Source organism: Oryza sativa, chromosome 10 (assembly GCF_034140825.1).
Source record: "Oryza sativa Japonica Group chromosome 10, ASM3414082v1".
NCBI classification, from domain to species: Eukaryota; Viridiplantae; Streptophyta; class Magnoliopsida; order Poales; family Poaceae; genus Oryza; species Oryza sativa.
In genome coordinates, this window is record NC_089044.1 from 4631791 (window position 1) to 4656827 (window position 25037).

The window sequence follows — 25037 nt, forward strand, 5'->3', positions numbered from 1 at the left end:
CTGTTGCTGGGCCGCTACGAATCTGGGCAAGATATGGGCTGCAGCATATTGAAAGGGGAGTTTTTTGTTTTCAATTTTATTTTATTAAAAAATTTAAAAAATATTTTTTTCAAAGTTTTACAGATCTACACCCCTAATATCCTTCCAAATGATTTTTTATGACATGGTACATATTCATTGGTGTATTCTAACGGCCATATGGAAATGGTCGGTCATTTTGCAAGGGGCCACCTACAAAGTATCATAGGCTAGCCATTTACAGGAAGGCTCTAGAGAACGGCAAGTGGCCCGCTTATAAAATGTTGTATGTCACTATTTTATATAGATAGTCTGCAAGGGGACCGCCATTAAAATGTTCGCGTGACTGTAACAACACACCAACGGGTGTGTATCATGACAACATAAAGTGTTTTTAAAAAACTTTGAAACCAAAAGTTATTTTACGAGAGAGCGTTAGGGAGTAAATTTGTAAAACTTTAAAAAATTGTAAAAAATATTTAAATAAATAAAATTAGATATTAAAAAAATCCGGGGCGGGGAGAGAGACAAGGATGAGAGGTTGGGCTAAAAGGTGATATTTTTAGGATTTTTTTTAAATCCACAAATCCAATCATCTGTAATGCTCTCTTTAAAAAGACAGAAAATACTACTCAAATAGGTGAACAAGAAAGATACTGTGAATTCAATAATTTATTGTGGGACATGTGCACTCGATAATTATTGTGAAATTTCTTGCTAGGTCGTCAATCTTTCTTAATTTCGTTCATCATTAAATTTGCTTGAAGTTCAGTGCAGGGGTCGATATCTATCTGTTTCACGTGGAACACGTGCACTCGAGAATCTTAACGTCCACTCCATCCGTTACATAATTTAACAACCTAAAATCGGATGTAACATTTAACTATCGATAGTTAAATATCACATGTAACAGTAACAAATACTTAAATATCTCGGTGTTTGGTGTGTGTTTACGATAATATCAATTTCGTAGTACCGTTGAATCTAGCCAGCAAAGAGGTCTGTTTAGTTTGCCATCCATGTCCTATTCTTTTATTTTGTTTTGGTAATGTCTAATCATTCTTATTCTTACAATAATTTTGGCACTGATAGTTACTTCGCAACAAACCAAATAAAACTTCCACTTAACTGACTGATTTTTTTCTTTTATAGTATAATATAGAGTAAATTTCACAAAGCTACAGGTATTTTGCATAATTTATCACAGAACTACAGATTTAAGAGCTTGTTTCACAAAACTATATATTTAGTGTCTCCGTTTATCACAAAACTACAGATTTAATAACTTGTTTCACAAAATTATAGATTTAGTGTATTCGTTTATCACATAACTACATATTTAGTGTCTTCATTTATAACCAAACTACAGGTGTAGTGTCCTCATTATTACAAAACTATTGGTTTAACAATGCTAAAACCTATAGTTCTGTGAGAAATGAAGATATTAAATCTGTAGTTTTGTTAAACAATTTTTTAAATATATAGTTTTGTGATATATTCTGCAAAGTACATGTAGTTTTGTGACAACGAAGATATTGAATCTATAGTTTTATAAAATAAGTTCTTAAATCTATAGTTTTGTGATAGATCGTGCAAAGTATATGTAGTTTTGTGAAATTTACTCAATAGTATAAAATTTGCAGTTTTTTTTTACTGTAAAAACACAGCTCGGTACAGTGGTGGATCTATTGTTGGGGCTTGTTGGTGCGCAAGCCCCATCTGCATGATTCCCTTCCTCTAATTAGCGACTAATGACTCTAATTAATTAGCATTTAGCGTAAATATGTACTGGCAAGGAAAGCTAGCTCAAGCACTGAATGCCAAAATTAAGTTGCCAATGTCAAATATGATGTAAGTATACCATACTAATTTCTCGATAGATTTGTGTAGATATATTTGTATAGCTGCGAATTAAAATGGAGAAAGCAATGGGATGTTAATTGATCATATGCATTTGGGGTTTCATCCGAAAATACTTAGTTGAGCACGATTGACTAATACAGTGACATCTTCTGTGCCACAAATAGTACCATGCGCCGTCCTCCTCCTTGCTAAAAATAGTACGGCGTGCCGTCTGCCGCTTATCGTTTCTTTTGCTAAAACAACACCGTTCTACCAAGCTTGTTGGCTCGAGATTACACATTCATCCTAGCAGGCATGTATGCATCAGCTGCCAACAGTGCATGTCTTTTCTTTTCCTTCTTATAGGATATTCTCTTAAATTACTCATCCGATTTACGATCCGATTACACCGTTTTGTTCATAATAATTTAATCTTTATAAGATCTTACATGATTATATTTTTTAAAAAAATTACAAATTATTTTCATAATATATCTAAATTACTTTTAGATTTCATTAAATTATTTCTTAGACATATAAAAGTAAATTTAATAAATCCTAAAAAAGGTAACTTACATATATATTATAATAGTAACTCAAAATAAAAGAAAGTAACTTGTCACGACATCAAAAGTTAATTTATTGTGGGGGTAAAAACATAAGTCAAACTAATAATTAAATTTAATCAACATAATATAGAACTAACCAATCAAGTAAATTGTTCACCGAATGTCTGAAATTTTTTTTAATAAAATCTAAAAGTAATTTTAATACATGATAAAAGTAACTTACATATATAATAAAATCAATTATGTAATATTTGGTTATAAAAATTTAGTTGCAACGAACATAGTGGTATAATCAGATTATAGATCGGATAAATAAGTTAGCAGAAAATTTTATAAGAAGAATAAAAGACATGCACGTTGACAATAATAGGTTGGCACAAACCCCATACCAACCTAGCCTTCAGTTGCATAAACTCTGGCTTGAAATGATAATTTTACCACATTTAGCAACTGGACCATCGCTCCTTGGTACTAAACCAAGAGCTCTCTCGGTTAAGATTTTTCGTCAATTGATATATCTTAGTTTGTTTCAATCACACTTTCATATTTAAACACGAGCCCTCCCTCAATTTACATCCTAGATTCTCCACTGGCTCGGTATCGTGGTTGACAGTAGTCGATTGTTTTTCACTGTTTCAATTTCGGTCCTAAAAAAATTAGTTTAAACTGGCCTTTAAGTCGTGCATTTGCACAACCATAATCTCCCTCCATGAAACATGTTAAATGTTATTTATAGTAATGAGTTAAAATAGGTGTTCGTTGAACATACTTTGTAAGAAGCTTAGTTATAACAATAACATATATATTCTGAGTTGTAATGTGGCTGGTTCGCATGTCCGACTATAAACTATGTACTCCATCTGGTCACATATATAATTGGTCCTAGTTTGTTTAGCAGAGTTTAAGATTGAGGTTGAATTACTTTGTACACAAAGAGTTTACTCATTTGGTAAAGATCACACCTATCATTTGAAAATTCCTTATATTTGTCGACGGACGGGGTAGATAAGAAATAGCATTTTCCAAGCGATGGGCGCGAATAGAGGGGAAAATATGTAGTGCAAATCACATATGTAGTAGAAACTTGGAAACTACCGTTGGATTGAGAAATGGACGTCTGAGATTCATCCACGTCATCGTGAGTTAAAATTTAACTCCCAGTAAAATTTTAACTCATGAGTGAATCCGCGAGTTAAATTTTAACTCAAGGTGACGTGGAAGAATTTCAGACGTCCATTTCTCGATCCAACTGTAGTTTCCAAGTTTCCACTACATGTGTGTGGTTTGCACTACATATTTTCCCCGAATAGAGATGTGTATGTAAAATTCAGTGGTATCCAACTACTTCCCATTGAGAAAGTATAAGTTTCTTGATACGAGATCGGGGAATTTCGTGATTAGCGTTGGCATGCTTAACATGCCCTTTTCATAGGGGATCAATCGGTTCTATTTTATGTTTTAAAGAAGACCATAAAAAACAAATATCATATTTATTGATGGACCTATTAAAACAAAATCTCATATACATTTATGGACTTATCTGTCAGTAAGCTAACTCCAGGGGCGTCCTTGGGCCCGTGCGGGCTGTGCGACCGAACAGGGCCCCTAAAATATTATGTCCTATATATAATAATATTAGAGGCTTTAATTTTGTTAATTTGCAGTTCAAATAGTAGTAAAACAAGGTCCAAAACGCTGCAAAAGATGAACCAATCCATCTTCCATCATACTCCTGTCCAGGCGTCCACGTCGTTGCGTATTGCCGAAGTCCTGACGCCGCAACTGCTTCGTCTCCTCTCCCCAGTCCCCTCCGGCCTCCGCTTCTACCTCATCGCTGATGATAGGCTGATCACCACGCCCCTTTTTAATTTTACTATAAAAAATTACTAGGCTACTAGGGCCCCATTTTAATATTTTGCACACGAACCCGATTTGGCCTGGACGCCCCTGGCTAACTCAATCAACCGGGCATAGGCCCAGGCTCCCTGGTTCGGTGCAGGGATGTGATACTTGGCTAGTATATGTGGTTCAATTATTTTTATTTCTTTGGTGTTTAGTCTCTACTATTCTTATCTCTTTACCACATTGAGAAAGTGCTGGAAAATTCCGGAATACCCTCTTTTATCCAATGGCTGAGATTTATTTTATCTATTTTGTCACTTCATGAATCTAACGGCTAATATTAATATGATGATGTGGCTCATCCTAATTGTATTTTAGGATTCACTTTACACTAGTAGAAATTTGACCAAATCTGTAAAAAAAATCATTCCGAAAATTAACAGACATGTCAGAAATTTTGATACCCCGGAATATAAAACGAAATTACGTCCATGATGGTTAATTACACATGCCACCACCGGAAACATCCAATCCCAATCACAATTTCACTTTCTTCAATATGGCGTGCAAAACGCCGCCTTATTTTATTGCAAATAACATCACAGTATCACATCCACCACCTTCATTTTATAGCTGCTAGAAGTCTGCCAGTTTCCAGCTCACACCGTACACTCACTAAAAGCCGTAGCAATGGCGACTTGGATTCTTGGATGGTTGCTATGGCTTCCCGTGTTTCTCATCTCCCTCTACCTCGTCGACATCCTTGCACACTCCTGCCGCCGCCTCCCGCCTGGACCCCGCCCACTTCCGTTCATCGGCAGCCTCCACCTGCTCGGCGACCAGCCACACCGCTCGCTCGCCGGCCTCGCCAAGAAGTACGGCCCTCTCATGTCGCTCCGCCTGGGTGCAGTCACCACGGTGGTCGTCTCCTCGCCGGAGGTCGCCCGCGAGTTCGTGCAGAAGCACGACGCCGTCTTCGCGGACCGGTCCATCCCGGACTCCATCGGCGACCACACCAAGAACTCCGTCATCTGGCTGAACCCCGGCCCGCGGTGGCGCGCGCTCCGCAGGATCATGGCGACGGAGCTGTTCTCGCCGCACCAGCTCGACGCGCTCCAGCAGCTCCGGCAGGAGAAGGTGGCGGAGCTCGTCGACCACGTCGCGCGGCTGGCGCGCGAGGGCGCCGCGGTGGACGTCGGCCGCGTGGCGTTCGCCACGAGCCTGAACCTCCTCTCGCGCACCATCTTCTCGCGCGACCTGACCAGCCTCGACGACCGTGGCGCGTCCAGGGAGTTCAAGCAGGTGATCACAGACATCATGGAGGCAGCGGGGAGCCCCAACCTGTCCGACTTCTACCCGGCGATCGCCGCCGTCGACCTGCAGGGCTGGCGCCGGCGGTGCGCACGGCTGTTCACGCAGCTGCACCGGCTGTTCGACGATGAGATGGACCATCGTAAGCTGCATAGCCGCCATGGTGGCCCTGGAGAGAATGGGAAGGAGAAGGACGACTTCCTGGAGGTGCTCCTGAGGCTCGGCGCGCGGGACGACGACATAGCAGGGCTTGACGGTGACACGCTCCGCTCGCTCTTCATTGTAAGTACTCTCTTCAGTTTGATAATTCGTGTTATTTTCAATAAAGATATGGTTTCCAAAGCATATATATGAGTGTGATTTTCTGTTATAACTAGGAAGAAAGGCCCCGCAGATGCGCAGACATCTTATTTACTGTTTTATGAAATAATGTTAAAATAAGTCATATCTCACCATTTATACGCTGTGAGATAGACCATAGACTTTAATATATTTAAGAATGCATGTTAGACTTAAAAAAACATCTTGTCCTAGTTCCATATAGATTCTTCTACAGTCACACAAACTTATTATCACTATTTTAAAAGTTGAGTAATATATGAAACTATATATGTTTATTTCCAAATCCATATATAAATATTCTAAAAACACCACTTCTACCGATTAATAGGATACACCATTAAAATTAAACCATTAAAGTTAAACATAAATGCTGGGTGAAGATAGTCATAGTCATCGAGACTTTCTTACTCTAGTGCCTTGAATGATGGGTCTCTCATTAAGATAGCCGTGCACGTGCTCTCTCGAGATCAACCTAGAGCACAATTTTAATGTCTAATTTACTATCACACCCTTATGTAGTATTGCATTGTCATACTGGCACCGCCTTAACTCAGTGTATATACGCCCCTGTTATACTTACGATAGCATAGCAAACACTGTTGTTTATGCTTGGTGACCCTAGGAAAGGACAAAGAAAAGATAAAGGTGATCGACATAGTTGTGTTTTGAATCGATTTGTGGTACAGAGTAGACACGGTATGCTTAAGATTTTGATCATTGCTACTCAAATTTTTATAGTATAGCTAGAATACTCTCATTCATAAAGAAGCAAGGTCCATCACCCGATGGTAGTTAAATAATTAGCCAAAGAGAGACATACCATCACAATAATCTCCAGAGCACTATTGTTTATATTTTGACAAATACCTATAGTTTAGCACCTGATTTGTTTTAACACCTACTGTTGGCAACAACATGATAAACCTTTACTAATTTAAATGATGTATTTATACTTCTAAACCTATTTATCAATTACGTAGTATATTTATCATGTCATATTTGACAAATATGAAATTATTTTAAAATTATAATTACATTAATTTTCATATATTAGCCCGAGATGTGGTGATGCATTTAGAATCGGAATACAAATTTTATTAGACACAAATATTTTATTTAAATAAAGGAATACAACAGGATCACAAATTGGATATATAATTTAAAAGATAACCGTTTCGAGATAATTGATTTTATATTTGATATTTATATTACCGATCTAATTTATATTTCTGCATATTTGTGGAGTAATATATATTTTATATGGTAAAAAGTTATATTTTAAAGACCATTGATTTTGTTCCAATGTACGTATGTTTTTTATTAAGTATGTTTCTTATTGGCTTTATCCTTTTTTATGGTAGGTACGTGCTTTTTTTTTCCTCATAATAGTTATATGTAACCTTTTTTCTCATTTTACATACGTACTTATGTTTTTTTGTTCTTTGACCATCGAGGTGCATACAGATCTACTAAGCACGCTATGTTTTATTTTAGCTTTTGTCGTACATACAGGAGAAAGGTATTATATATATAGAGAGATCTGATTTATTGTATAAAATTATGGGTCCACCATTTAAGTGAAAATCAACAGCATATATCTAATCTAACATTATAAAATAACGGGTCTACCAATTTAAATGAAAATCGATGGTGAGATTAAATTTTGTCACGTGGCATCCTAATAGCATTTGTATACAGATCTACTAAGCACGCTGTGTTTTATTTTATCTTTCGTCATATATACAGGAGAAAGGTATTATATATAGAGAGATCTGATTTATTGTATAAAATTACAGGTCCACCATTTAAGTGAAAATCAACAGTATATATCTAATCTAATATAATAACGGGTCCATCAATTTAAATAAAAAATTGACGGTGAGATTAAATTTTGCCACGTGGCATCCTAGGACCTATACATGTAATTCGAATACCTTCTAATTATACCATATTTTGTATGTTATTGATAGTCAGAGTTTGTAATAGTTTGACCTCAATATTGTCCATAATTTTTCTACTTATTAGCTGACAAAAATTTCCTCAAATCCCCGTTATATGTGCCTAGCTTTCGCATTCAATCCTCTAGTGAACAGAGTTCGAGCATGAAGGAGGGAGCCAGAATAACTCAACGGCAGTGGTTTTTTCTTTCTTGGGGAAGTGTGTGGACAGTGACACTGCTGGGGAAGCGCTCTTTAGTCCTATTTTGCAACCCTTTGTCCCGGGTTACAATCGGGACGCCTAATCCGGAACTAAAAAAGATGTCCAATTTTTAAGTCCTGGTTGGTGTTACCATTCGAGACTAGATTTAGAGATGATTTTGTCGATAATTTTGTGAATGATTTGGTGCTGCTTGCATCTATTGATTTCGAGCACCAATGTCGTCACCCCCAAATCCCCACAAATCATTCACCAAATCATCCACAAAATCATCCCTAAATCTACAAATATCTACAACAAAATCTACAAATCATTCACAAATTCTTAAAAAAAAACCACAAAGCCACAGCCGTTGTCGGCCGGCTGGCCGTGCACCGCCTCCTGGCCTCCCATCCCGCCGCCTCCGGGCCACCACCGCTGCTGGTTCCACCGGGCCGCCGCCCGGCTGCTGCGGCCGCTTCCACCGCCTCCACCTTCTGCGGCCTTGAGTGCCGCCACGGCCACTTCCGCCGGGCTGCCACCCGGCCTCCCCTCCCGTTGGATCTGGCAGAGGGGACGCCACCGCCCGCTAGCCGCCCGTCTGTCGCCTCTGCCTGCTGCTGCCTCATGTGCCGCCACGGTCGCTTCCGCCGGTCACTGCCTGGCCTCCCCTCCCATCGGATCTGGTGGAGGGAAGGCCGCCGCCCGCTGTCACCGTCGTCAGAGGAGGGGGGAGGGGGAGGAGGGAGGAGAGGAGGGGGAGAGGTTGAGAAAATAAGGGGAGGAGGAGATAAGGACAAGTCGCACGGCTCGAGGCAGCTGTTTGTGATTTTTTTTTTAATTTTGGTCCTGGTTGGTATAAACAACCAGGACTAAAGATAGATTTTTACTCCCGGTTAGTAACACCAACCGAGGCTAAAGAGAATGGCGGTCTGACATGTTTTTGGACCGGGAATAAAAATGATATTTAGTCTCGGTAGGTGTCACCGACTGGGAGTAAAGATCAAAAAGTTTCACTGGCTTTTTAACCGGGACTTAAAAATCTTTTTAGTTCTGGTTCCTATTGAAACTAGGACTAATGTGATTTTTTGCCAACCGGACAACTCTAGCAAATATGGCAAATTAAGTCGTTATGGATATGGGTGTTTGTGTTGGGGGGGGATTGATAGGAGTGTTGGGTGGAGGTCGGTCGGATTTAGACGAAGGTAATGGGAGGAGGAAGCCTAGCGATAGCTGGCAGCAATAACAGGGCGATACGACATTGATAGTTCTACCTCGACCACGTGTGGTTGAGTAGGTGGATAGTGTACTGGAATTAGAAGAGGGGATACTTGTCGGAGTGTAGGAGGGGGTGACGATGATTGATCCAATGAAAACCCTTCAAACAAAGGTTAGGAGATATGGGTCGGAAAGTGGGTAGTTGAGAAGTAGGAGTATGAAGATGGCTAGCCAGTGGGAGAGCACACTAGTGGGGCCCAATGAGTAGATGGGTGGCGGTACTCAGGGTCAGGTCGGGAAGGGTGACGGTGGTGCACATATGTGTGTGTGGCTGCACATCGTTTGGATCTGTTTGGAGACAGGGGAGGAGGGTGTATATACGAAGTTCGAAGTGATCGTAATTTACAAATAAATAAGGTGCGATTGACAAATAACCAACCCTTATTTATCTTTTTCAATTCCTAAAACATCTTAAATGTTGTGATGTAGAAGCAGGATTAGTTTTCATTATCTGAAGGATTATGTTTTGTTATTAACTGTCACCACCGTTTCATAGTATATCTATTATGTAGGACTTGTTTGCTGCTGGGAGTGACACAAGCTCTAGCACAATAGAATGGGCAATGGTGGAATTGCTTAAAAACACATTATCAATGGGTAAAGCCTGTGATGAGCTTGCCCAGGTTGTTGGATCAAGAAGAAGAATTGAAGAGTCTGAAATTGGTCAATTGCCATATTTGCAAGCTGTCATAAAAGAGACATTGAGATTACATCCACCGGTTCCACTGTTACCACATCGAGCTAAGATGGCGATGCAAATAATGGGTTATACAATACCTAATGGTACAAAAATATTGATAAATGTGTGGGCCATAGGTAGAGATAAAAACATTTGGACAGAACCTGAGAAGTTCATGCCAGAGAGATTCCTTGATAGAACAATTGACTTCAGAGGTGGAGATTTAGAGCTCATCCCATTTGGTGCAGGCCGTCGAATCTGCCCTGGAATGCCATTAGCTATTTGGATGGTGCATGTGGTTCTTGCATCACTATTAATTCATTTCAAATGGAGACTACCGGTTGAGGTGGAAAGAAATGGAATTGATATGACAGAGAAGTTTGGATTGACTCTAGTAAAAGCTATTCCGCTATGTGCTTTGGCCACACCAACTTAAGTCAACGAGCCACTGTTTGAGTTAGAATAATGGACTGCTCTTTGTCAACTCAAGCATTGTATCATGCACGGTATTATTGATGTGAAAATAAAAATACATCATCAATGAAATTTGTGGGTATTTACTACTTCCCAATGTTTATCAATAGTCCTGAGAAAATTACACAGCATATATTTGTATTAGAATAAACCCTCGTGGGGAAAAATGTAGAAATGTTAGATGTCAAAGTATACATGAAGTGAAGTGATATGTATGTCCTTCCTCATTATCTTGAGATTTGGGGAAAACTGTAGAAATGTTAGGTGTTAAAGTATACGTGAAGTGAAGTGAACTGTATGCCATTCCCCAACGCGAGATTTGGGTTGAATTTGCTAGTGTGCATAATTAAATATGGCAATGCATACACAAAGGTCTCAAGTTTGAACCTCTTGGCTGATGTCACTTTTGTTCTAGGCCTGACGCCTGATAGTTTATATATATATATATAGAGGTAAATTTGTGTGTTTATATATATGTATACATAGGAAAGCTCTATTCTACACCCCCTCCCACCTAGCCCAACCCAACTAAGCCCATCCCTCCCACCCTCCCGCCTCCCTCGTTCCCTCCCCTCCCCACGCACGATATACCCCCTCCTCAGTCCTCCCCCATGCGCGCAGCCCCGCCTCCACCCCCGCGTGCCATCTCTCCACCCCCTCTCCCGATCTCGTTTTCTTTTTCTTCTTAGTGAATTTGAGACTTGAACCCATAATCTCATGACTCGTGACAAACTCTCCTAACTAATCCACCCTATGACGCTAGGTGATTAGAGACCATTGTTTGCTAATTTTGTATGTTTGTTCAAATTTTGTGAGAACGCATCAGTTATGTTTACAGAAGGAATCATACCTTATTACTATGATTCGGTAGTAACATCATCGCAGAAGTGCAGTAACACGATACGTTACTGCGAAATTTATAGGTCGTTACTGTGAGAATTTATAGGTCGTTACTGCACTTTTTGCAGTAACATCATTATGAAATTGTACCTTATTACTATGATTCGGTAGTAACATCATCGCAGAAGTGCAGTAACACGATACGTTACTGCGAAATTTATAGGTCGTTACTGCGAGAATTTATAGGTCGTTACTGCACTTTTTGCAGTAACATCATTATGAAATTGCAATAACAGAGAACATATGGTAGTAACGGTACTACTACAGTACCACTGCATGTGCATAGCTAAAATTTAAAATCTCAATCTAGTGCAAAATATAAAGTGCTAAGAAAGTGCATGTGCATAGTCACAACTTAACACAAGTGCTAAAAGTACTTCTCTTTGTCCATACAAAGATACATAGTAGAAAGATTAGTACAAGTAAACTTTTAGAATTATAATATTTAAACAATAATATCTCTCATATCGCATATTATTTTTTAGAACCGTCTTCACCATAATGCTTTAAAACGATATTACAGCGAGACAATAGTCCTGTTACTACACGATGATTAAGACAAAAATGCTTTTATTATGTTGTTACTGTGGAAAGTAGTCGTGTTACTACACATTGATCGTCGCGTTACTACGGTTTTCTAAAGAGAAGAGAACTTAAAAAAAAGTAAATCTCAATCTTTAGAGAGCAATATCTCTCACATTATATAGTATGTTTCTAATCCGTCTGCACCATGATGTTCGTAAAAAAGTGCTTAACAAAACTAGATCCATCATGACTATTTTTCGATGTTGTTACTACGAGAAAGTTTGTCATGTTATTGCACGATAACTGTTATGTTACTGCGGAATTCCTGCGAGACGTGAACAACAAAGTGGTGGGCGGGGGAGGGAGTCAATGGGCGGGTTTGACCGACGGGAGGGGGCTTTGACTAGCCTTTGACTGAGGTAGGAGGGGGGATTTGGGCCCTAAGCAGGGTGGGGGAGGTGGGATTGGCCCATGGGAGGGGGGTGTAGAAAAGTTATTCTATGAGAGGGGTGTAGAATAGATTTGCTATGTATATATATGTATATATATATATATATGTTTATATATATGTGTATGTGTGTGTGTGTGTGTGTGTGTGTGTATATATATATATATATATATATATATATATATATATATATATATATATATATACACATACATACATACATACATACATACATATATATATATATACATATATATATATATTCTACACCCGGGGTATAGAATAATACCGCCCTCCCCCTCAAGAGCCCAACCCACCTCCGCATCCTTTTATTGGGCTCATAACCCACCTCCCATCCCAGTCAAAGCATGGTCAAAGGACGGTCAAATCGCTGCCATGTCGGTCAAACCAGTGTGCTAACTTCCTCCCACGTCTACCTATTTGTTGTCCTCGTCTCGTGCGAACTGTGCAGTAACATGACGACCACCATGCAGTAACGCTGTAGCTTACTTGCAGTAACACTAATAAAATATAGTTAAAATATAGTCTTGACGGATCTAGTTTTGTAGAGCTCTTTTTTTAAAGCATTATGGTGCAAAAGGTTCAAAAATATAATATGTGGTGTGAGAGATATTATTGTTTAAAGATGTGAATTCAAAAGATATCACTTTCACTTACATTTTACTAGTTCAAAGTGGGTGGTAGGTCTTGTACCTGTGTTTGGTTGTTACCACCTGTTATTGCAGTAACGCTATTAAGAAATTGCAGTAACACATGTTACTGTAAAAATTATAGTTGTTACTGCACACATATAGTAACGTCATGATGGAATAGTAGTAACACACCATAAAAAGTAGTAACAATAATGATTTAGTATTACTACTTATGGAGAGATAAATTTCAAAAGACCAATCTTCGAGAAGAAATAGTAGTAACACACTCGATTACTGTAAAAGCACATAAACTATTACAACTCTACAGGACACACAAAGTTCCATAGTTGTAGGAAGCTAAGTAGAAGAGAAATATATATGTTATTACAAAACTCATAACAAGTTACTATGTTTTAGTAGTAACATTATCGTATAAGTATAGTAACACATCACATTACTACAAAACATATAGGATGTTACTGCACTTTTGATAGTAACATCGTGGTGAAATTATAGTAAACTAGGAATTGAAACAAAAATATATGAGTTAAAAGTCTACATGCTAACCATATTTTTGTTACTGCACAAAAGTGTAAGTGTTACTGCATGGTAGATACACGTTACCACAAGTTTATGCAGTAGCACTATTCAAGAATTGCAGTAAGACGATTTTTTACTACAAAACTTATAATATTTACCACACTTTCATAATAACGTTATGATGGGATTGTAGTAATGTACAATAGATAGTAATAACACTTATGATATAGTATTACTACTTGTGGAGAGTTAAATTTCAAAAGACCAATCTTTGAAGGTTCTCTCTTTGCCCCATGAGTAAACCGAGCCAATTCATCTCTCTCCATGTTACTGCACCTTTTTTTCTTACTATACATATTCTTGCAGTAACGTTATCAAGTAATCGCAGTAACACACTATGTTACTATGAAACTTACAATCGTTACTACATCTTGTAGTAACGATATTATGTGATTGCAGTAACGCATAGCAGATCAGCAGTAATACTTATGATATAGAATTACTCCTCGTGGAGAGTCAAATTTATAAAAAACCAATCTTTAAAGGGTAGTATCTCTCACATCATGTACTACTTTTAAAAACCGTTTGGACCATGATGTTAGAAAAAAGTGCTTATCAAAAGTAGATCCGTCATGACTATATTATGACTATATTTCAATATTGTTACTGCACGTAAGACATGGTGTTACTGCACGATGAACATCGCGTTACTACGTTGTTCTGAGACGAGAGTTGAGAAGAGTGGAGGTGGTGGAGAAAATGAAGGGCGGGTTTGACCGAGGTGGGGGAGCTTTGACTGAGGTGTGGAGTGGGTTTTGCCCCCTGCAGGGAGGGAAGGTGGGTTGGAGGGAGGGGGGCCTATTCTATACCCTGGGTGTAGAATAGTTTTTCTATATATATATATATATATATATATATATATATATATATATATATATATATGTATATGTATATATATATATGTGTGTGTGTGTGTGTGTATATATATATAGTATATAACTATAGAAAATAACAATCCACATCGATACAACGCTCCATAAGGCCTTGTTCGGTTACTAGGGATTTAATCCCCAAGGGGAATCAATCCAGGGAGGGATTGAGTGAATCCCTCTCATGTCACTCAATCTCTGTTGGGGATGAATCCCTCCCTACCCACTAATCCCCCTCTCAAATCCATGTGTTCGGTTTGATCAAGATCAACAATAGCAGGATTGGTGCTTTCCTACTTCAACGCTGCTATTGAGTTAGCTTGGCAGTTTATATGCATCAACTTCAGAGCATCAAACGGAGGAAGCATCAAACATAGCAACGGAATTTGATAATATCTTATCGTACAAACAAAATATACTCAGCGGAGTAATTACTGTAATCTCCAATGAACATCAAATGTCACTTTTTCTTTTCAGTCGAAACAGTCCTAGCTTCTACAGTCTATGCTTAATAAATATTTTAGGCATAGTGAAAGAAGTGAAGTGCAGATGCATAATTGATCCTTCAGCGCCCCTGCAACAAAAAGATCCTTACAGCCTTCCAGTTCCATAATTTACACCATCATCAGCATCTTCTCCAACTGTCATCATAGGAGAATTACGAAAAATTATGTAAGACCATAGTAGAGCTGATTGAGGATATGTATATGGTAATTTAAAATTCCATAAATTGACAACTACTTGTGGGTAACCCCAAAGAGAGGTATATTATAACAACTAAAAATTAAGCATTATCTAATATAGTTTACTTGCAATTTTCTGAAGTTTAACCATGTTCAGAACATTGATCCAGAAATTAAGCAACATGCTCCTATTCCCCCATGCATCCATATGGTGACATTGGTATACACAAATACCATTAACTTTAATCTACAGTACTTCGAGGAACTTATGCAAGCATTGCCTTTTGCCATGCCACACAAACAAAAAATGATTTTTTTCTTCTAAAAATAGCATATAAGCTAGTTGTAAATGATCATCTTCATCATGCATGATTAATATTCATAATAACACTTTAGACAAAAACAAATTGACAGAGGAATTATTATATTCACATCACAAAAATTAATATCTTGTCAACTTTCAGCATTCTTAAACATGTTGGAGATGACATGTAGTATAATCTTATGAAAACATGTTGAACTGAACTAATGCAACAATCCATTTCTTGTTGTACATTCAATCCCATAAAAATAAAACCAGTGAACATTATAATGCACAAAGTTTCAGACTAAGTGTATAACAGATATATGATGAATGTAGAAAAGGATGACCACCTCAACCTTTTTCTAGTTTCTCTCTCTAGAAATTAGAACGTGTGGGAGTACAATTTAGCCTTGACAACACTAAACACTTGCTTGCTAGCTAATGGTAATAGAGTGTGATTTTGAAATCTGAACTTACTTTGTAGACAGATCCAAAACCACATTTTTCAAGCAAACTTTCACATGAGAAATTATTAGTTGCATCTTTTATGTCAGAGAAATCATACGTTTAAAGTCCGAGTTGCCATCTTCACCTCCAGAGAGTTATTACATTCTGTACTGCCATGGACAACCTTCGCATTCGCAGCTCTGATCTTATTCACCACGAGTAAGAACTCACCGCACTACTAGAAGAAATGTTTTTCCAGGCGGTCAAAACACGTTTTCGTAGGCGGACAAACCTTCCGCAGGTACCTAAACGACTGTAAAAATCCTTAATTTTTTTAGATGGACCAAAGCACCGCCTGCAAAAATAATTTTCGCATGCAGCAGTTCATTCTTTGCAGGCGCTACATTCACCGCGCAACAAAAAAATTTCCCGCCAGCCCACCCCACCCATCCTAGGTTTCAAATCATAAATCAACATCATCAACTTGCAAGCTAACATCAATCAACATCAATCAACATGTAAACTTAAAAAAAACGCCGTTGTCGTCCATCCGCCGGCCTCCATAGGTGGCGCCGTCGTCGTCGTCGCGTCAGCGCCGTCATCGCAGCAGTCGTCGTCGTACTCGCGTCGTCGCCGTCGTCGTCGTCGTCGTCGTCGTCGCGTCGTCGCCATCGTCGTCGTCGTCGTCGGCGCCGTCATCGTCGCGTCTCCTCTCCTCGTCGCCGCCTTCCCTCCCCTCCACTCCCCTCCCCTCCCCGAGACCGGCCAGCGGCGAGGAGAGCCGGCGGCGGATTCGGCGCCCGAGGAGGCGAGGAGGGGGGAGCCGCCGCCGTCGTCGTTCGTCGGAGCCGCCGCCACTCAAGGAGGCGTCGTCGTCGTTCGTCGGCGTCCGGCGCCCGAGGAGGCGAGGAGGGGAGCCGGCGGCGGATCCGGCGCCCGAGGAGGCGAGGAGGGGGGAGCCGCCGGCGCCGTCGTCGTTCGTCGGAGCCGCTGCCGCTCAAGGAGGCGTCGTCGTCATTCGTCGGCGCTCGAGGAGGCGAGGAGCGGAGCCACCGCCGCTCGTCGGAGCCGTCGCCGCTGCTGTCCTGCCCTGCCGCCGCCGCTCGTCGGAGCTGTCGTCGGCCGTTCACCTCTGCTGCGCGCGAGGGAGATAGAGGATAGGGAGAGAGGAGAGGGGGAAATGAGTGGTGGGGGGAGGGTGGATGAGAAGATAAGGATGGGGGCTGTAAGAGTAGATAAGGAAGAAGATTTTATAGAACGATTTTTCTAGGCGGACCACGTATTTTTTCGCCTGTAAAAATATAATTTTTGTAGGCGGACCACTTGTAAAAATTGTTTTTCGAGCGCCGACGAATGACGACTTAAGTGGTCCACCTGCAAAAATTGATTTTCGTAGGTGGATGATGAAAACCCACCCTGGTTTATATTTTTATAGGCAGATATTTGGCTTCGAGAGTCATACCCGCCTGGAAAAATAAAAGGCTAACATCGCTAAAAATCATTTTTCTAGTAGAGCGGGAAATGCAGCAATCAAGAACACACCACACCCAAATCAAGAACTAATGAGATGGTTTAGGACGTGTGACGGCAGCGGCGAATCAATAACTCATCCCCACCCAACCAAGAAAAAAAGCTCATTCCCCATCTGATCAAGAACTCACTAATCCTCACCCAAATCAAGCACTCACCAGATCGAGCAGGATATGAGGAGGACGATGACGAATTGCGGCGACGAAGGGAAAGGGAGAAAAGAAGAAAACCCTAACCCTAGCTTTGGAAGAGGAGGAGAGAAGGGAAAAGGCTGCGTGCTCACTAGAGAGAAGATGGTGGCCGGAGGAGAGCGCCGTGCCGTCACCGTCGCCTCGCGTCGCGCCGCTCCCGCCGTTGTGCCACCTCGAATTGCCTCCGCGTCGTGCTGCCACTGCGCGTGTTGCACGTCGCCTCCCGGCTCCCGTCGTGAGGAATTTTTCCACGCCACACGAGAAGCTGATTTTTTCCCGGGCCTAGGTGAGGGGGAAAGGCCGGGATAGGCCAGGGTAAAACCCATACTGGGCTTAACCGAACACACAATTTCGGATGGGCCGAGATTGTTTCCTCGCCAGGGTGATCCACGGGGATTGGGCCCCGATCCCGGCCGGGAATGGCCCAACCAAACAAGGCCTAAGGGAAACCTCAAACATGTATATGAGGGGATTGTTAAGTTATAATTAATTGAATTAGTTGTATTAGCTGTGTTTCCTTATCAACTTTAAGCTTTTGCTTGAAGCAGCCCACCTATAAATCTATTAGAATTTATAACAAATTAAATAAAATGGTTCAATTAACTATATAAGCTGATTACATCTAACAGACCCAAATTTGTAAACTTAGAATAAATTTAATGGACAGTGCTCCGGTACTCATCTGCAATGGAATTTATTTGGCTTGTTTGGATTTTCCATGTATTCATAAGTACATTAGCATGCATATAACTATGTTTGAAAAAATGACAATGCGCATATCTCTGCTATCGTAAACATGACAATGACAATGAACATTTGTGACGAGTTTTATAGTGATCTCTATCGGACCTAAAACTGAGCCTGTCACCAATGACACACATTGGTGACGGGGCTAAACAACCATCTTCATCGGGCCTAAGTTAGGGCCCATCACAGATGAGACCTATCAGTGACGGACCTATTCCATGAGCCGAAACATAAGCCCGTCATCAATAGGTCTCATCGGTGACGGGCTCGCAATAGATGCTCATGGAATATGTCTGTACGGGTATATCTGTGTCGGTATTTATTTCAGCCTATTAAAGATGACGACGTTGTGACAGTGCGAAAGACCAAACACGGGATAGGCTGTCACAGATATGTAGTTTTGTACTAGTGAACACTCTGACATCTTCGATCATCTCACATATAGCACTGTACATTGAGGCTTGAGAATCAGTTATATGACACTATAAGTAAAAAAATGTATTTGATGTATGTGTTCCAATGCTTGTCAGATTGATCCTCTCATCTTTAATTTACACCTACCAATCTTATTATGCAACTCCGAAGACAATAAATTACGTTGTGATATGGCAATAAACTTGAACATCGACAGCAACATTTTGTCAGGGCGGCTGGTGATCAAGGAGTGCCAAAGAACTACTGAAGAAGAAGGGCTGGAGACTGAAGAGCATAACCTGCCGGATGATGTACAGGAAGACTCAGAGATGGCACTGGCGCTACCGCGACGAACATCAAGTATTGTGGGCCGAAATGGGCCTTGTAATAGATCCAATACAGTCTTGCATTAGCTTGAACTTGCGTGAGAGAGAAGGAGAGTTGGTGAGATTTGTAATACAAGAACAGAGTACTCTGCTCGAAGAACTTGGGCTTGGCAACTCGGTGGCGATGGCGGCGGCAGCTCAAACCTAATGGATTGGAGCAATATATGTACTAAATAGTTGCCTAAATCATGTGTGTGTGTGTGTTTGTGTGTGTGTAATTGTCCTGTTCTTCCTCTTTTCTCCAATTTGACTAGCGAGTAGCTGACAATCTGGTATAAGAGCCTTCCGCCCCAAAAATTCTCCTGGCTTGGTTGTAAAATTCCAGAGAAGGATTGGAAATTGTTCTTTGGATCAATATTCCACGAAAAGGCAACTTGTCTTCTTCTGGTTAAGTGAGTTTGGAGAGGGAGTGGTCGATTCTGTCTCCTACGTCACAACTTAAAACACCCATAAAAACCATGGCGCATGAATGGAAGCAAGATCTTCTGTTGAGAACTATGGAGGAGAACGAGAGGAAAAGGGAGGAGGAGGAGGAGAGGGCGAGAAGTGATTTTGCAAATCTAAAGTGATGCCTCCTTGCCTTTGGCAACTCTGGAAGCATCTAACAAACTCTTTAGAGGCCTCATACATTGGTGGCAAAAAGAATCCGCTCTGCCAAATCTTGGCTTGTGTGTGGAATGCACCGTAGTGCCCACTATAAGGTGCTGATCGTCATCTCTCTACGATATTAAGTCCTTCCTCGGTTGGCACATACCTCCTTAGTAGTCCATCTAAGCAGACTCTATATAAATATGGCTCGTCCCATATGTGGTGACGACTTTCATACTTTAATTTCCTTCTGTTCTCTCTCAGTGGTACATATCTTGATACCATGTAGTTCACAATATTCGCGTAACACGGGTTGGAGTTGTTCACAATCATCAGCTTGTCATCTAGTACGAAATCATTTATTAGTGGTTCCTGCACATTAGTGATTTGCAACCTCGACAAATGATCTGCTACGGAATTTTCTACTCCCTTTTTGTCGTTATTTCTAAGTCAAATTCCTGGAGCAGAAGGATCCATCTTAAAAGACGGGGTTTAGCATCTGTCTTGGTGAGCAAATATTTTAAGGTAGCATGATCAGTATAGAGAATTACCTTAACACCTAGCAAGACCTAAACATATCTATAGCAAAAATAACAGCCATAAGCTCCTGTCAAGATTTTGTTAGCATAACAGATTGCATTATGTTTCTTCTCTTTGGTTTGGCCTAAAACCGCACCAACAGGAAAATCACGGGCATCACACATAATCTCGAATGGGAGTGTCCCATCAGGAGGTTGGATGATTGGGGCAGAAACGGGTGCCTTTTTGAGGATTTCAAAGGAATTAAGGCACTCGTCGTTAAACTCAAAGGGCACATCCTTAACTAACAGGTTGGTCAGAGGTCTGCCAATTGTAGAAAAGTCCTTAATGAACCTTCTATAGAAACCAGCATGACCGAGGAAGCTACGGATTCCCTTGATACTCACCGGAGGTGGAAGTTGATCTATCACCTCTATCTTAGCTTGATCCACCTCTATACCTCTCTCAGGCACACGATGTCTAAGGACAATCTCTTCATGGACCATGAAATGGCAATTTTCCCGGTTAAGCACTAGGTCTTTCTATTCGCATCGTTGCAAGACTTTGTCTAAATTTTGGAGACAATGACCGAAAGTTTTTCCATAGACAGAGAAGTCATCCATGAAAACCTCCATAATGTATTCGATCATGTCCGAAAAGATAGACACCATACAACTCTGGAAAGAGGCAGGAGCGTTACACAGCCCAAATGACATTCTACGATAAACATAGGTTCCATACGGGCATGTAGCTCAAAAGTTTCACCGGAATCTTCTTCTTCCTCAATGAAATCTGAGACATTATTTTCAAGAAGTGATTCGGGAGACTCAAAAGGAATAATAGTTGTTACTTCCTTTGCATATTCGTCTTCAGGCAGGGAATCAGTCAAGGCAAATCTTGATTGTGAAAATGAAATAGAGAATTTGTTCCCTACTAAAGAGAATTTTAGGCTACCTAATCGAGGGCAGTTGATGAGAAGTTTCTTGATCAGATGCCCAATTAGGACGTCAAAGTCTTGGATTTCAAAGACATGAAAATCCAAGATGGCCTCTTTATCGTTGTATTGGACAGATACATCTTGAACAATCCCAAATCCTTCAATTAACTTCCTATTCGGGTGTTTGAAGAATTTGTTCATCGGAGTAATGGCCTTGTCACTCAAATAAGCAAATGTGAATGATTCTGAGACAAGGTTGACTCCGACTGTTGGACTATATAGAATACCAACAGTATTCCCTTCTAAGTTGCAAGGGATGGTTCGAGGAGTGGAATTATTCCGAATTACTTCGGAAGAAAGCTCTGCCTCTTTTAACCATTCGTTGCTCATGACTGTGGTCAGCTCCCAGACTATTTCTTTAAGATATTCATCTTCGATTAGATCAGGAGGTGGCAAGGCCATAGGAGGTTTCTTTTTACTGAAATAATTCTGGGTGTTTCCAAAATCTTCATCAAGATCATTCCTGAACATTATAGCACATTCCAGAGTTTGAATTTCTTTGCTCTTTGCTGGTGATGGTTTGGAGGAGGACTCCTTAGCCGAATCTATTGATGTAGGCGGTTCAGTCTCAGATTCAGCTATCGAAGGTTCCTTAATTTTACGCATCGATGCCTTAGGGAGGGATTCATTATATTGCTCTATGAAGGAAGTATTTTCCATAATTCGATCTAGAATTATTTGTCCTTCCGAAGGAGTTTTATGCAGGAATGATCCTCCGACAATGGTGTCAAGGTATAATGCATACTCCTTGTCTAAACCTGCATGAAAATGTTGTAATAGCACATATTCAGGTATGAACAAGGTTGGACCAGATCATACTAAATTATTAAATCTGGACTAGGCTGCACCGATGGATTCTTTATTCATCTGCTGGAAGATGATGATTTCTCGCAACTTTTCCCAGTCACCATTTGCGCACTTGATGGTAGATGTGTACTGTTGTATTGCGCTCTCTTGAAGAGAGAACGGAAACAATTTCCACCGTACAGTTTCTTCTTTAATGCCTCGAATATTAAAGTATGAACACAACTGCTCAAATTCCTATAGCATGTGTTTGGTTGAAGGGATATCCCGGGATGGGATGGGATCATCCCATTTTTACATGTGTTTGGTTGAGAGACTAGATGGGATAGGATGGTTCCAAAAAAGAATATTCCTTCAATATTCGGGACCAACTCATCCGCCAAAAACTGGCGGACAGATTCATCCCACCTCCACATGCGTGTGAGGCGCGGTAACCCTCATGGCCCATCCCGGGTTTCACCGCATCCCTTTTTTTTTCCCTTCGCTCTTTTCAGCTCCTCCTCACGACTACGTTCTAGGGTTAGCGGCGGGAGCAGGGGCGAATCGGCGGCCAGCGCGCGAGGCGGCGACGGGAGCAGGGGCGAGCCGGCGGCGCGAGCAGGGATGAAACGGTGGCGGGAGCGCATGAGCAAGGGCGAGCTGACGGTGCAAACAGGGGCAAGGCGGCGGTGGGAGCGCATGAGCAGGGAGCTGGTGATGCCTCTTCTCTTGCCGGTCGCTACTCTGCTATCCTTCTGTAAATTTCTCTATCCAATAATTGGTATTGATCAGAGAGACTGATATTTGTCAATTCTCATCTCCGAAGCGCTTGATCGCTATCATAGTATTATGAGTAAGTATGGATGAAGTCAATTAGTTAGTAGCAATTGAACCAACAGCAGTATAATTAGTTCAAAAATGTGTTATTTTTTTAGGTGAATTTCTTGACAGTAGATGATGGCCATGTGTTATTTTCTATGAATGGATTGATACAAGAATTGATGTATACTGACTAAAAATGTAGCGATATTAACGGTATTTAATTTTCAAATAGTGTAATTTTCATGTCTAAATGTTATTTTACAATGTGTACACTCCAGGCATCCCACCTTCATCCCTCCATCCAAACAAGGCATAGGATCATTCCAACCCATCATATCCTTCAAACCAAACAAAAAATAGGATTCGTTCCATCCCTTCAACCAAACAGAAAATGGGATCATCCCATTCCCAAAAACAGGGATGGATCCAACCCATCCCACCTTGTCCCTAAACCAAACACATGCATAGGTGATGGTAGGGATTTTCTTGGTCGAGACCTAAAAAAGGATTTCTCCCTAACCATACTTATTAATTCGGGGCGAATTTCGTAGTCGGTTATAAAAATTGGCTTCAATGAAGGAGGTGGTTCATAGAATTTTCCTGTAGGAGCTAACAATTTGAAGATAGGTTGCTCCAGGGTCGAGAGTTGTATTTTAGGAAATTTCAACGGATAGCAGGGGTAGAGGAAGAAGAAAAATCAAAGATATGAGGATGAACAAGGTACGGAGGAGAATAGCAATTGTTCCCCGGCAACGGCACTATAAATGCTTATTGGTATTTCTTACGGTCACAGATAAAATCTGCAAGCGCACGGATATGCCGATATAACACTTCACTCGGGAGTATTCCAAGGTATCAATTTCCATGAGGAACGTGTGTGCTCAGCTATTCTCTAGGTTCATCCAAGGGCACGAAGCAAAGATAGGCAAATGATAGAGAGGATTTCCTAGCGATAAACAATGTCTATAGAAAGCTTGGTTTAATCCTATAGCAAAACTTCAGGCGCTAACTTGCTCACTGCTACCAGAACGCGCTCTACTCCGTACCCGGACTGGGAGGACTGTGGTGCTCTTGTGGGCTGTCACTATCTCTATACCAACCTCTAATGATATGTGGGATACGCAGCAATCTCTGAAAATAACTACCTAAACACCATGTTTAAGAAATTAATTTCTACTCTAGTGTCTATAACTCACTAAAGTAAACATAAACACTGCATATTAAATATAGCGAACAATGATTAGAATGCTAAAAGGAACTAACTAAGAGATAATTCTCACAAAGCAAAATCTTAATTACTCGGAAGAATATTTCTATGAAATCAGAGTAATTACAAAGGTACAAAAAGTAAGAGGAGATTATCGACAACTCCGAAATTCCTCCGATTTCTTCTTATTCTCTCCCTATTCTAGTATACCATAGGGCCTCTTATAATTCGGCTCAAGCTTGGAGTGTGTGTTGGAGTGGAGCGAGGCCTCCTCCTTTTATAAGCTGAGTATTACGGTTATGGCGGTTGGAATTGTCCAAACTACCCTGTAAACGTCATTGAGGAGTGATTAGGAGCGTCCACGTAGAAAGCCAGGATGAAGCCTCAGCCAGGGTTTGGCCGAACCTGGGTTGGCACATCTGGCCTCCAGTTTTTCCCTGGGCCTCCACAATTCTCTCCCTTATCCACTTCTATACTTGTTGAGCTCAATTTGTAATGTTTCGATGAAGTTGTGAGCCCACTTCTTATATGGATGGATTTTCCCTCCAATTAAGTCTAGATTTCATCCCAACTTGGTGATTTATTATCTGCATCCAAATATACACCAACACTCGTGGAATATGTCAAAATTAAACCCTACCACTATGTTGGATGTTTTATTATCTTTGTATTATGCAGGTATTGGCGGCATAAAATTAGCATTTAACAGCCACCAACACTCATGTGGAATTCTAGACTAATGTCCTTGTATGTGAAAGAAGCAAAAGGGGATTAGTTCAGTTGATAATTATCTAGCTCCATGTTGGATGCTCCGATTAGCATAGCCAAGGACATGCAAAACTAATAAAAAAATTCAGTTAACCAACCGGCCGTATGCAAAATCTTGTACCAGCTACGTGCTAATCCTAGCCAAAATTTGTCGTTTCATGTATA

The 25037-nt window shown here is 40.6% G+C and overlaps 1 protein-coding gene and 1 long non-coding RNA gene across 2 annotated transcripts; one reads left to right on the forward strand and one right to left on the reverse strand.

Annotated features, from left to right (window-relative positions):
* The first annotated feature begins 4921 nt into the window (after positions 1-4921).
* LOC4348167 (geraniol 8-hydroxylase) lies at positions 4922-10880 on the forward strand. Its single transcript, XM_015757882.3, has 2 exons — positions 4922-5864; positions 9851-10880. The coding sequence occupies exons 1-2, from the start codon at positions 4962-4964 to the stop codon at positions 10451-10453; spliced, it is 1506 nt and encodes a 501-aa protein (XP_015613368.1). The 5' UTR covers positions 4922-4961; the 3' UTR covers positions 10454-10880.
* Positions 10881-14847: 3967 nt separating this feature from the next.
* On the reverse strand, positions 14848-17102 carry LOC112936564 (uncharacterized). Its single transcript, XR_003238851.2, has 2 exons — positions 16039-17102; positions 14848-15127 (listed from the first exon to the last, which is right to left on the reverse strand). It is a non-coding gene; the product is annotated as an uncharacterized lncRNA (long non-coding RNA).
* Between the last annotated feature and the right edge of the window lie 7935 nt (positions 17103-25037).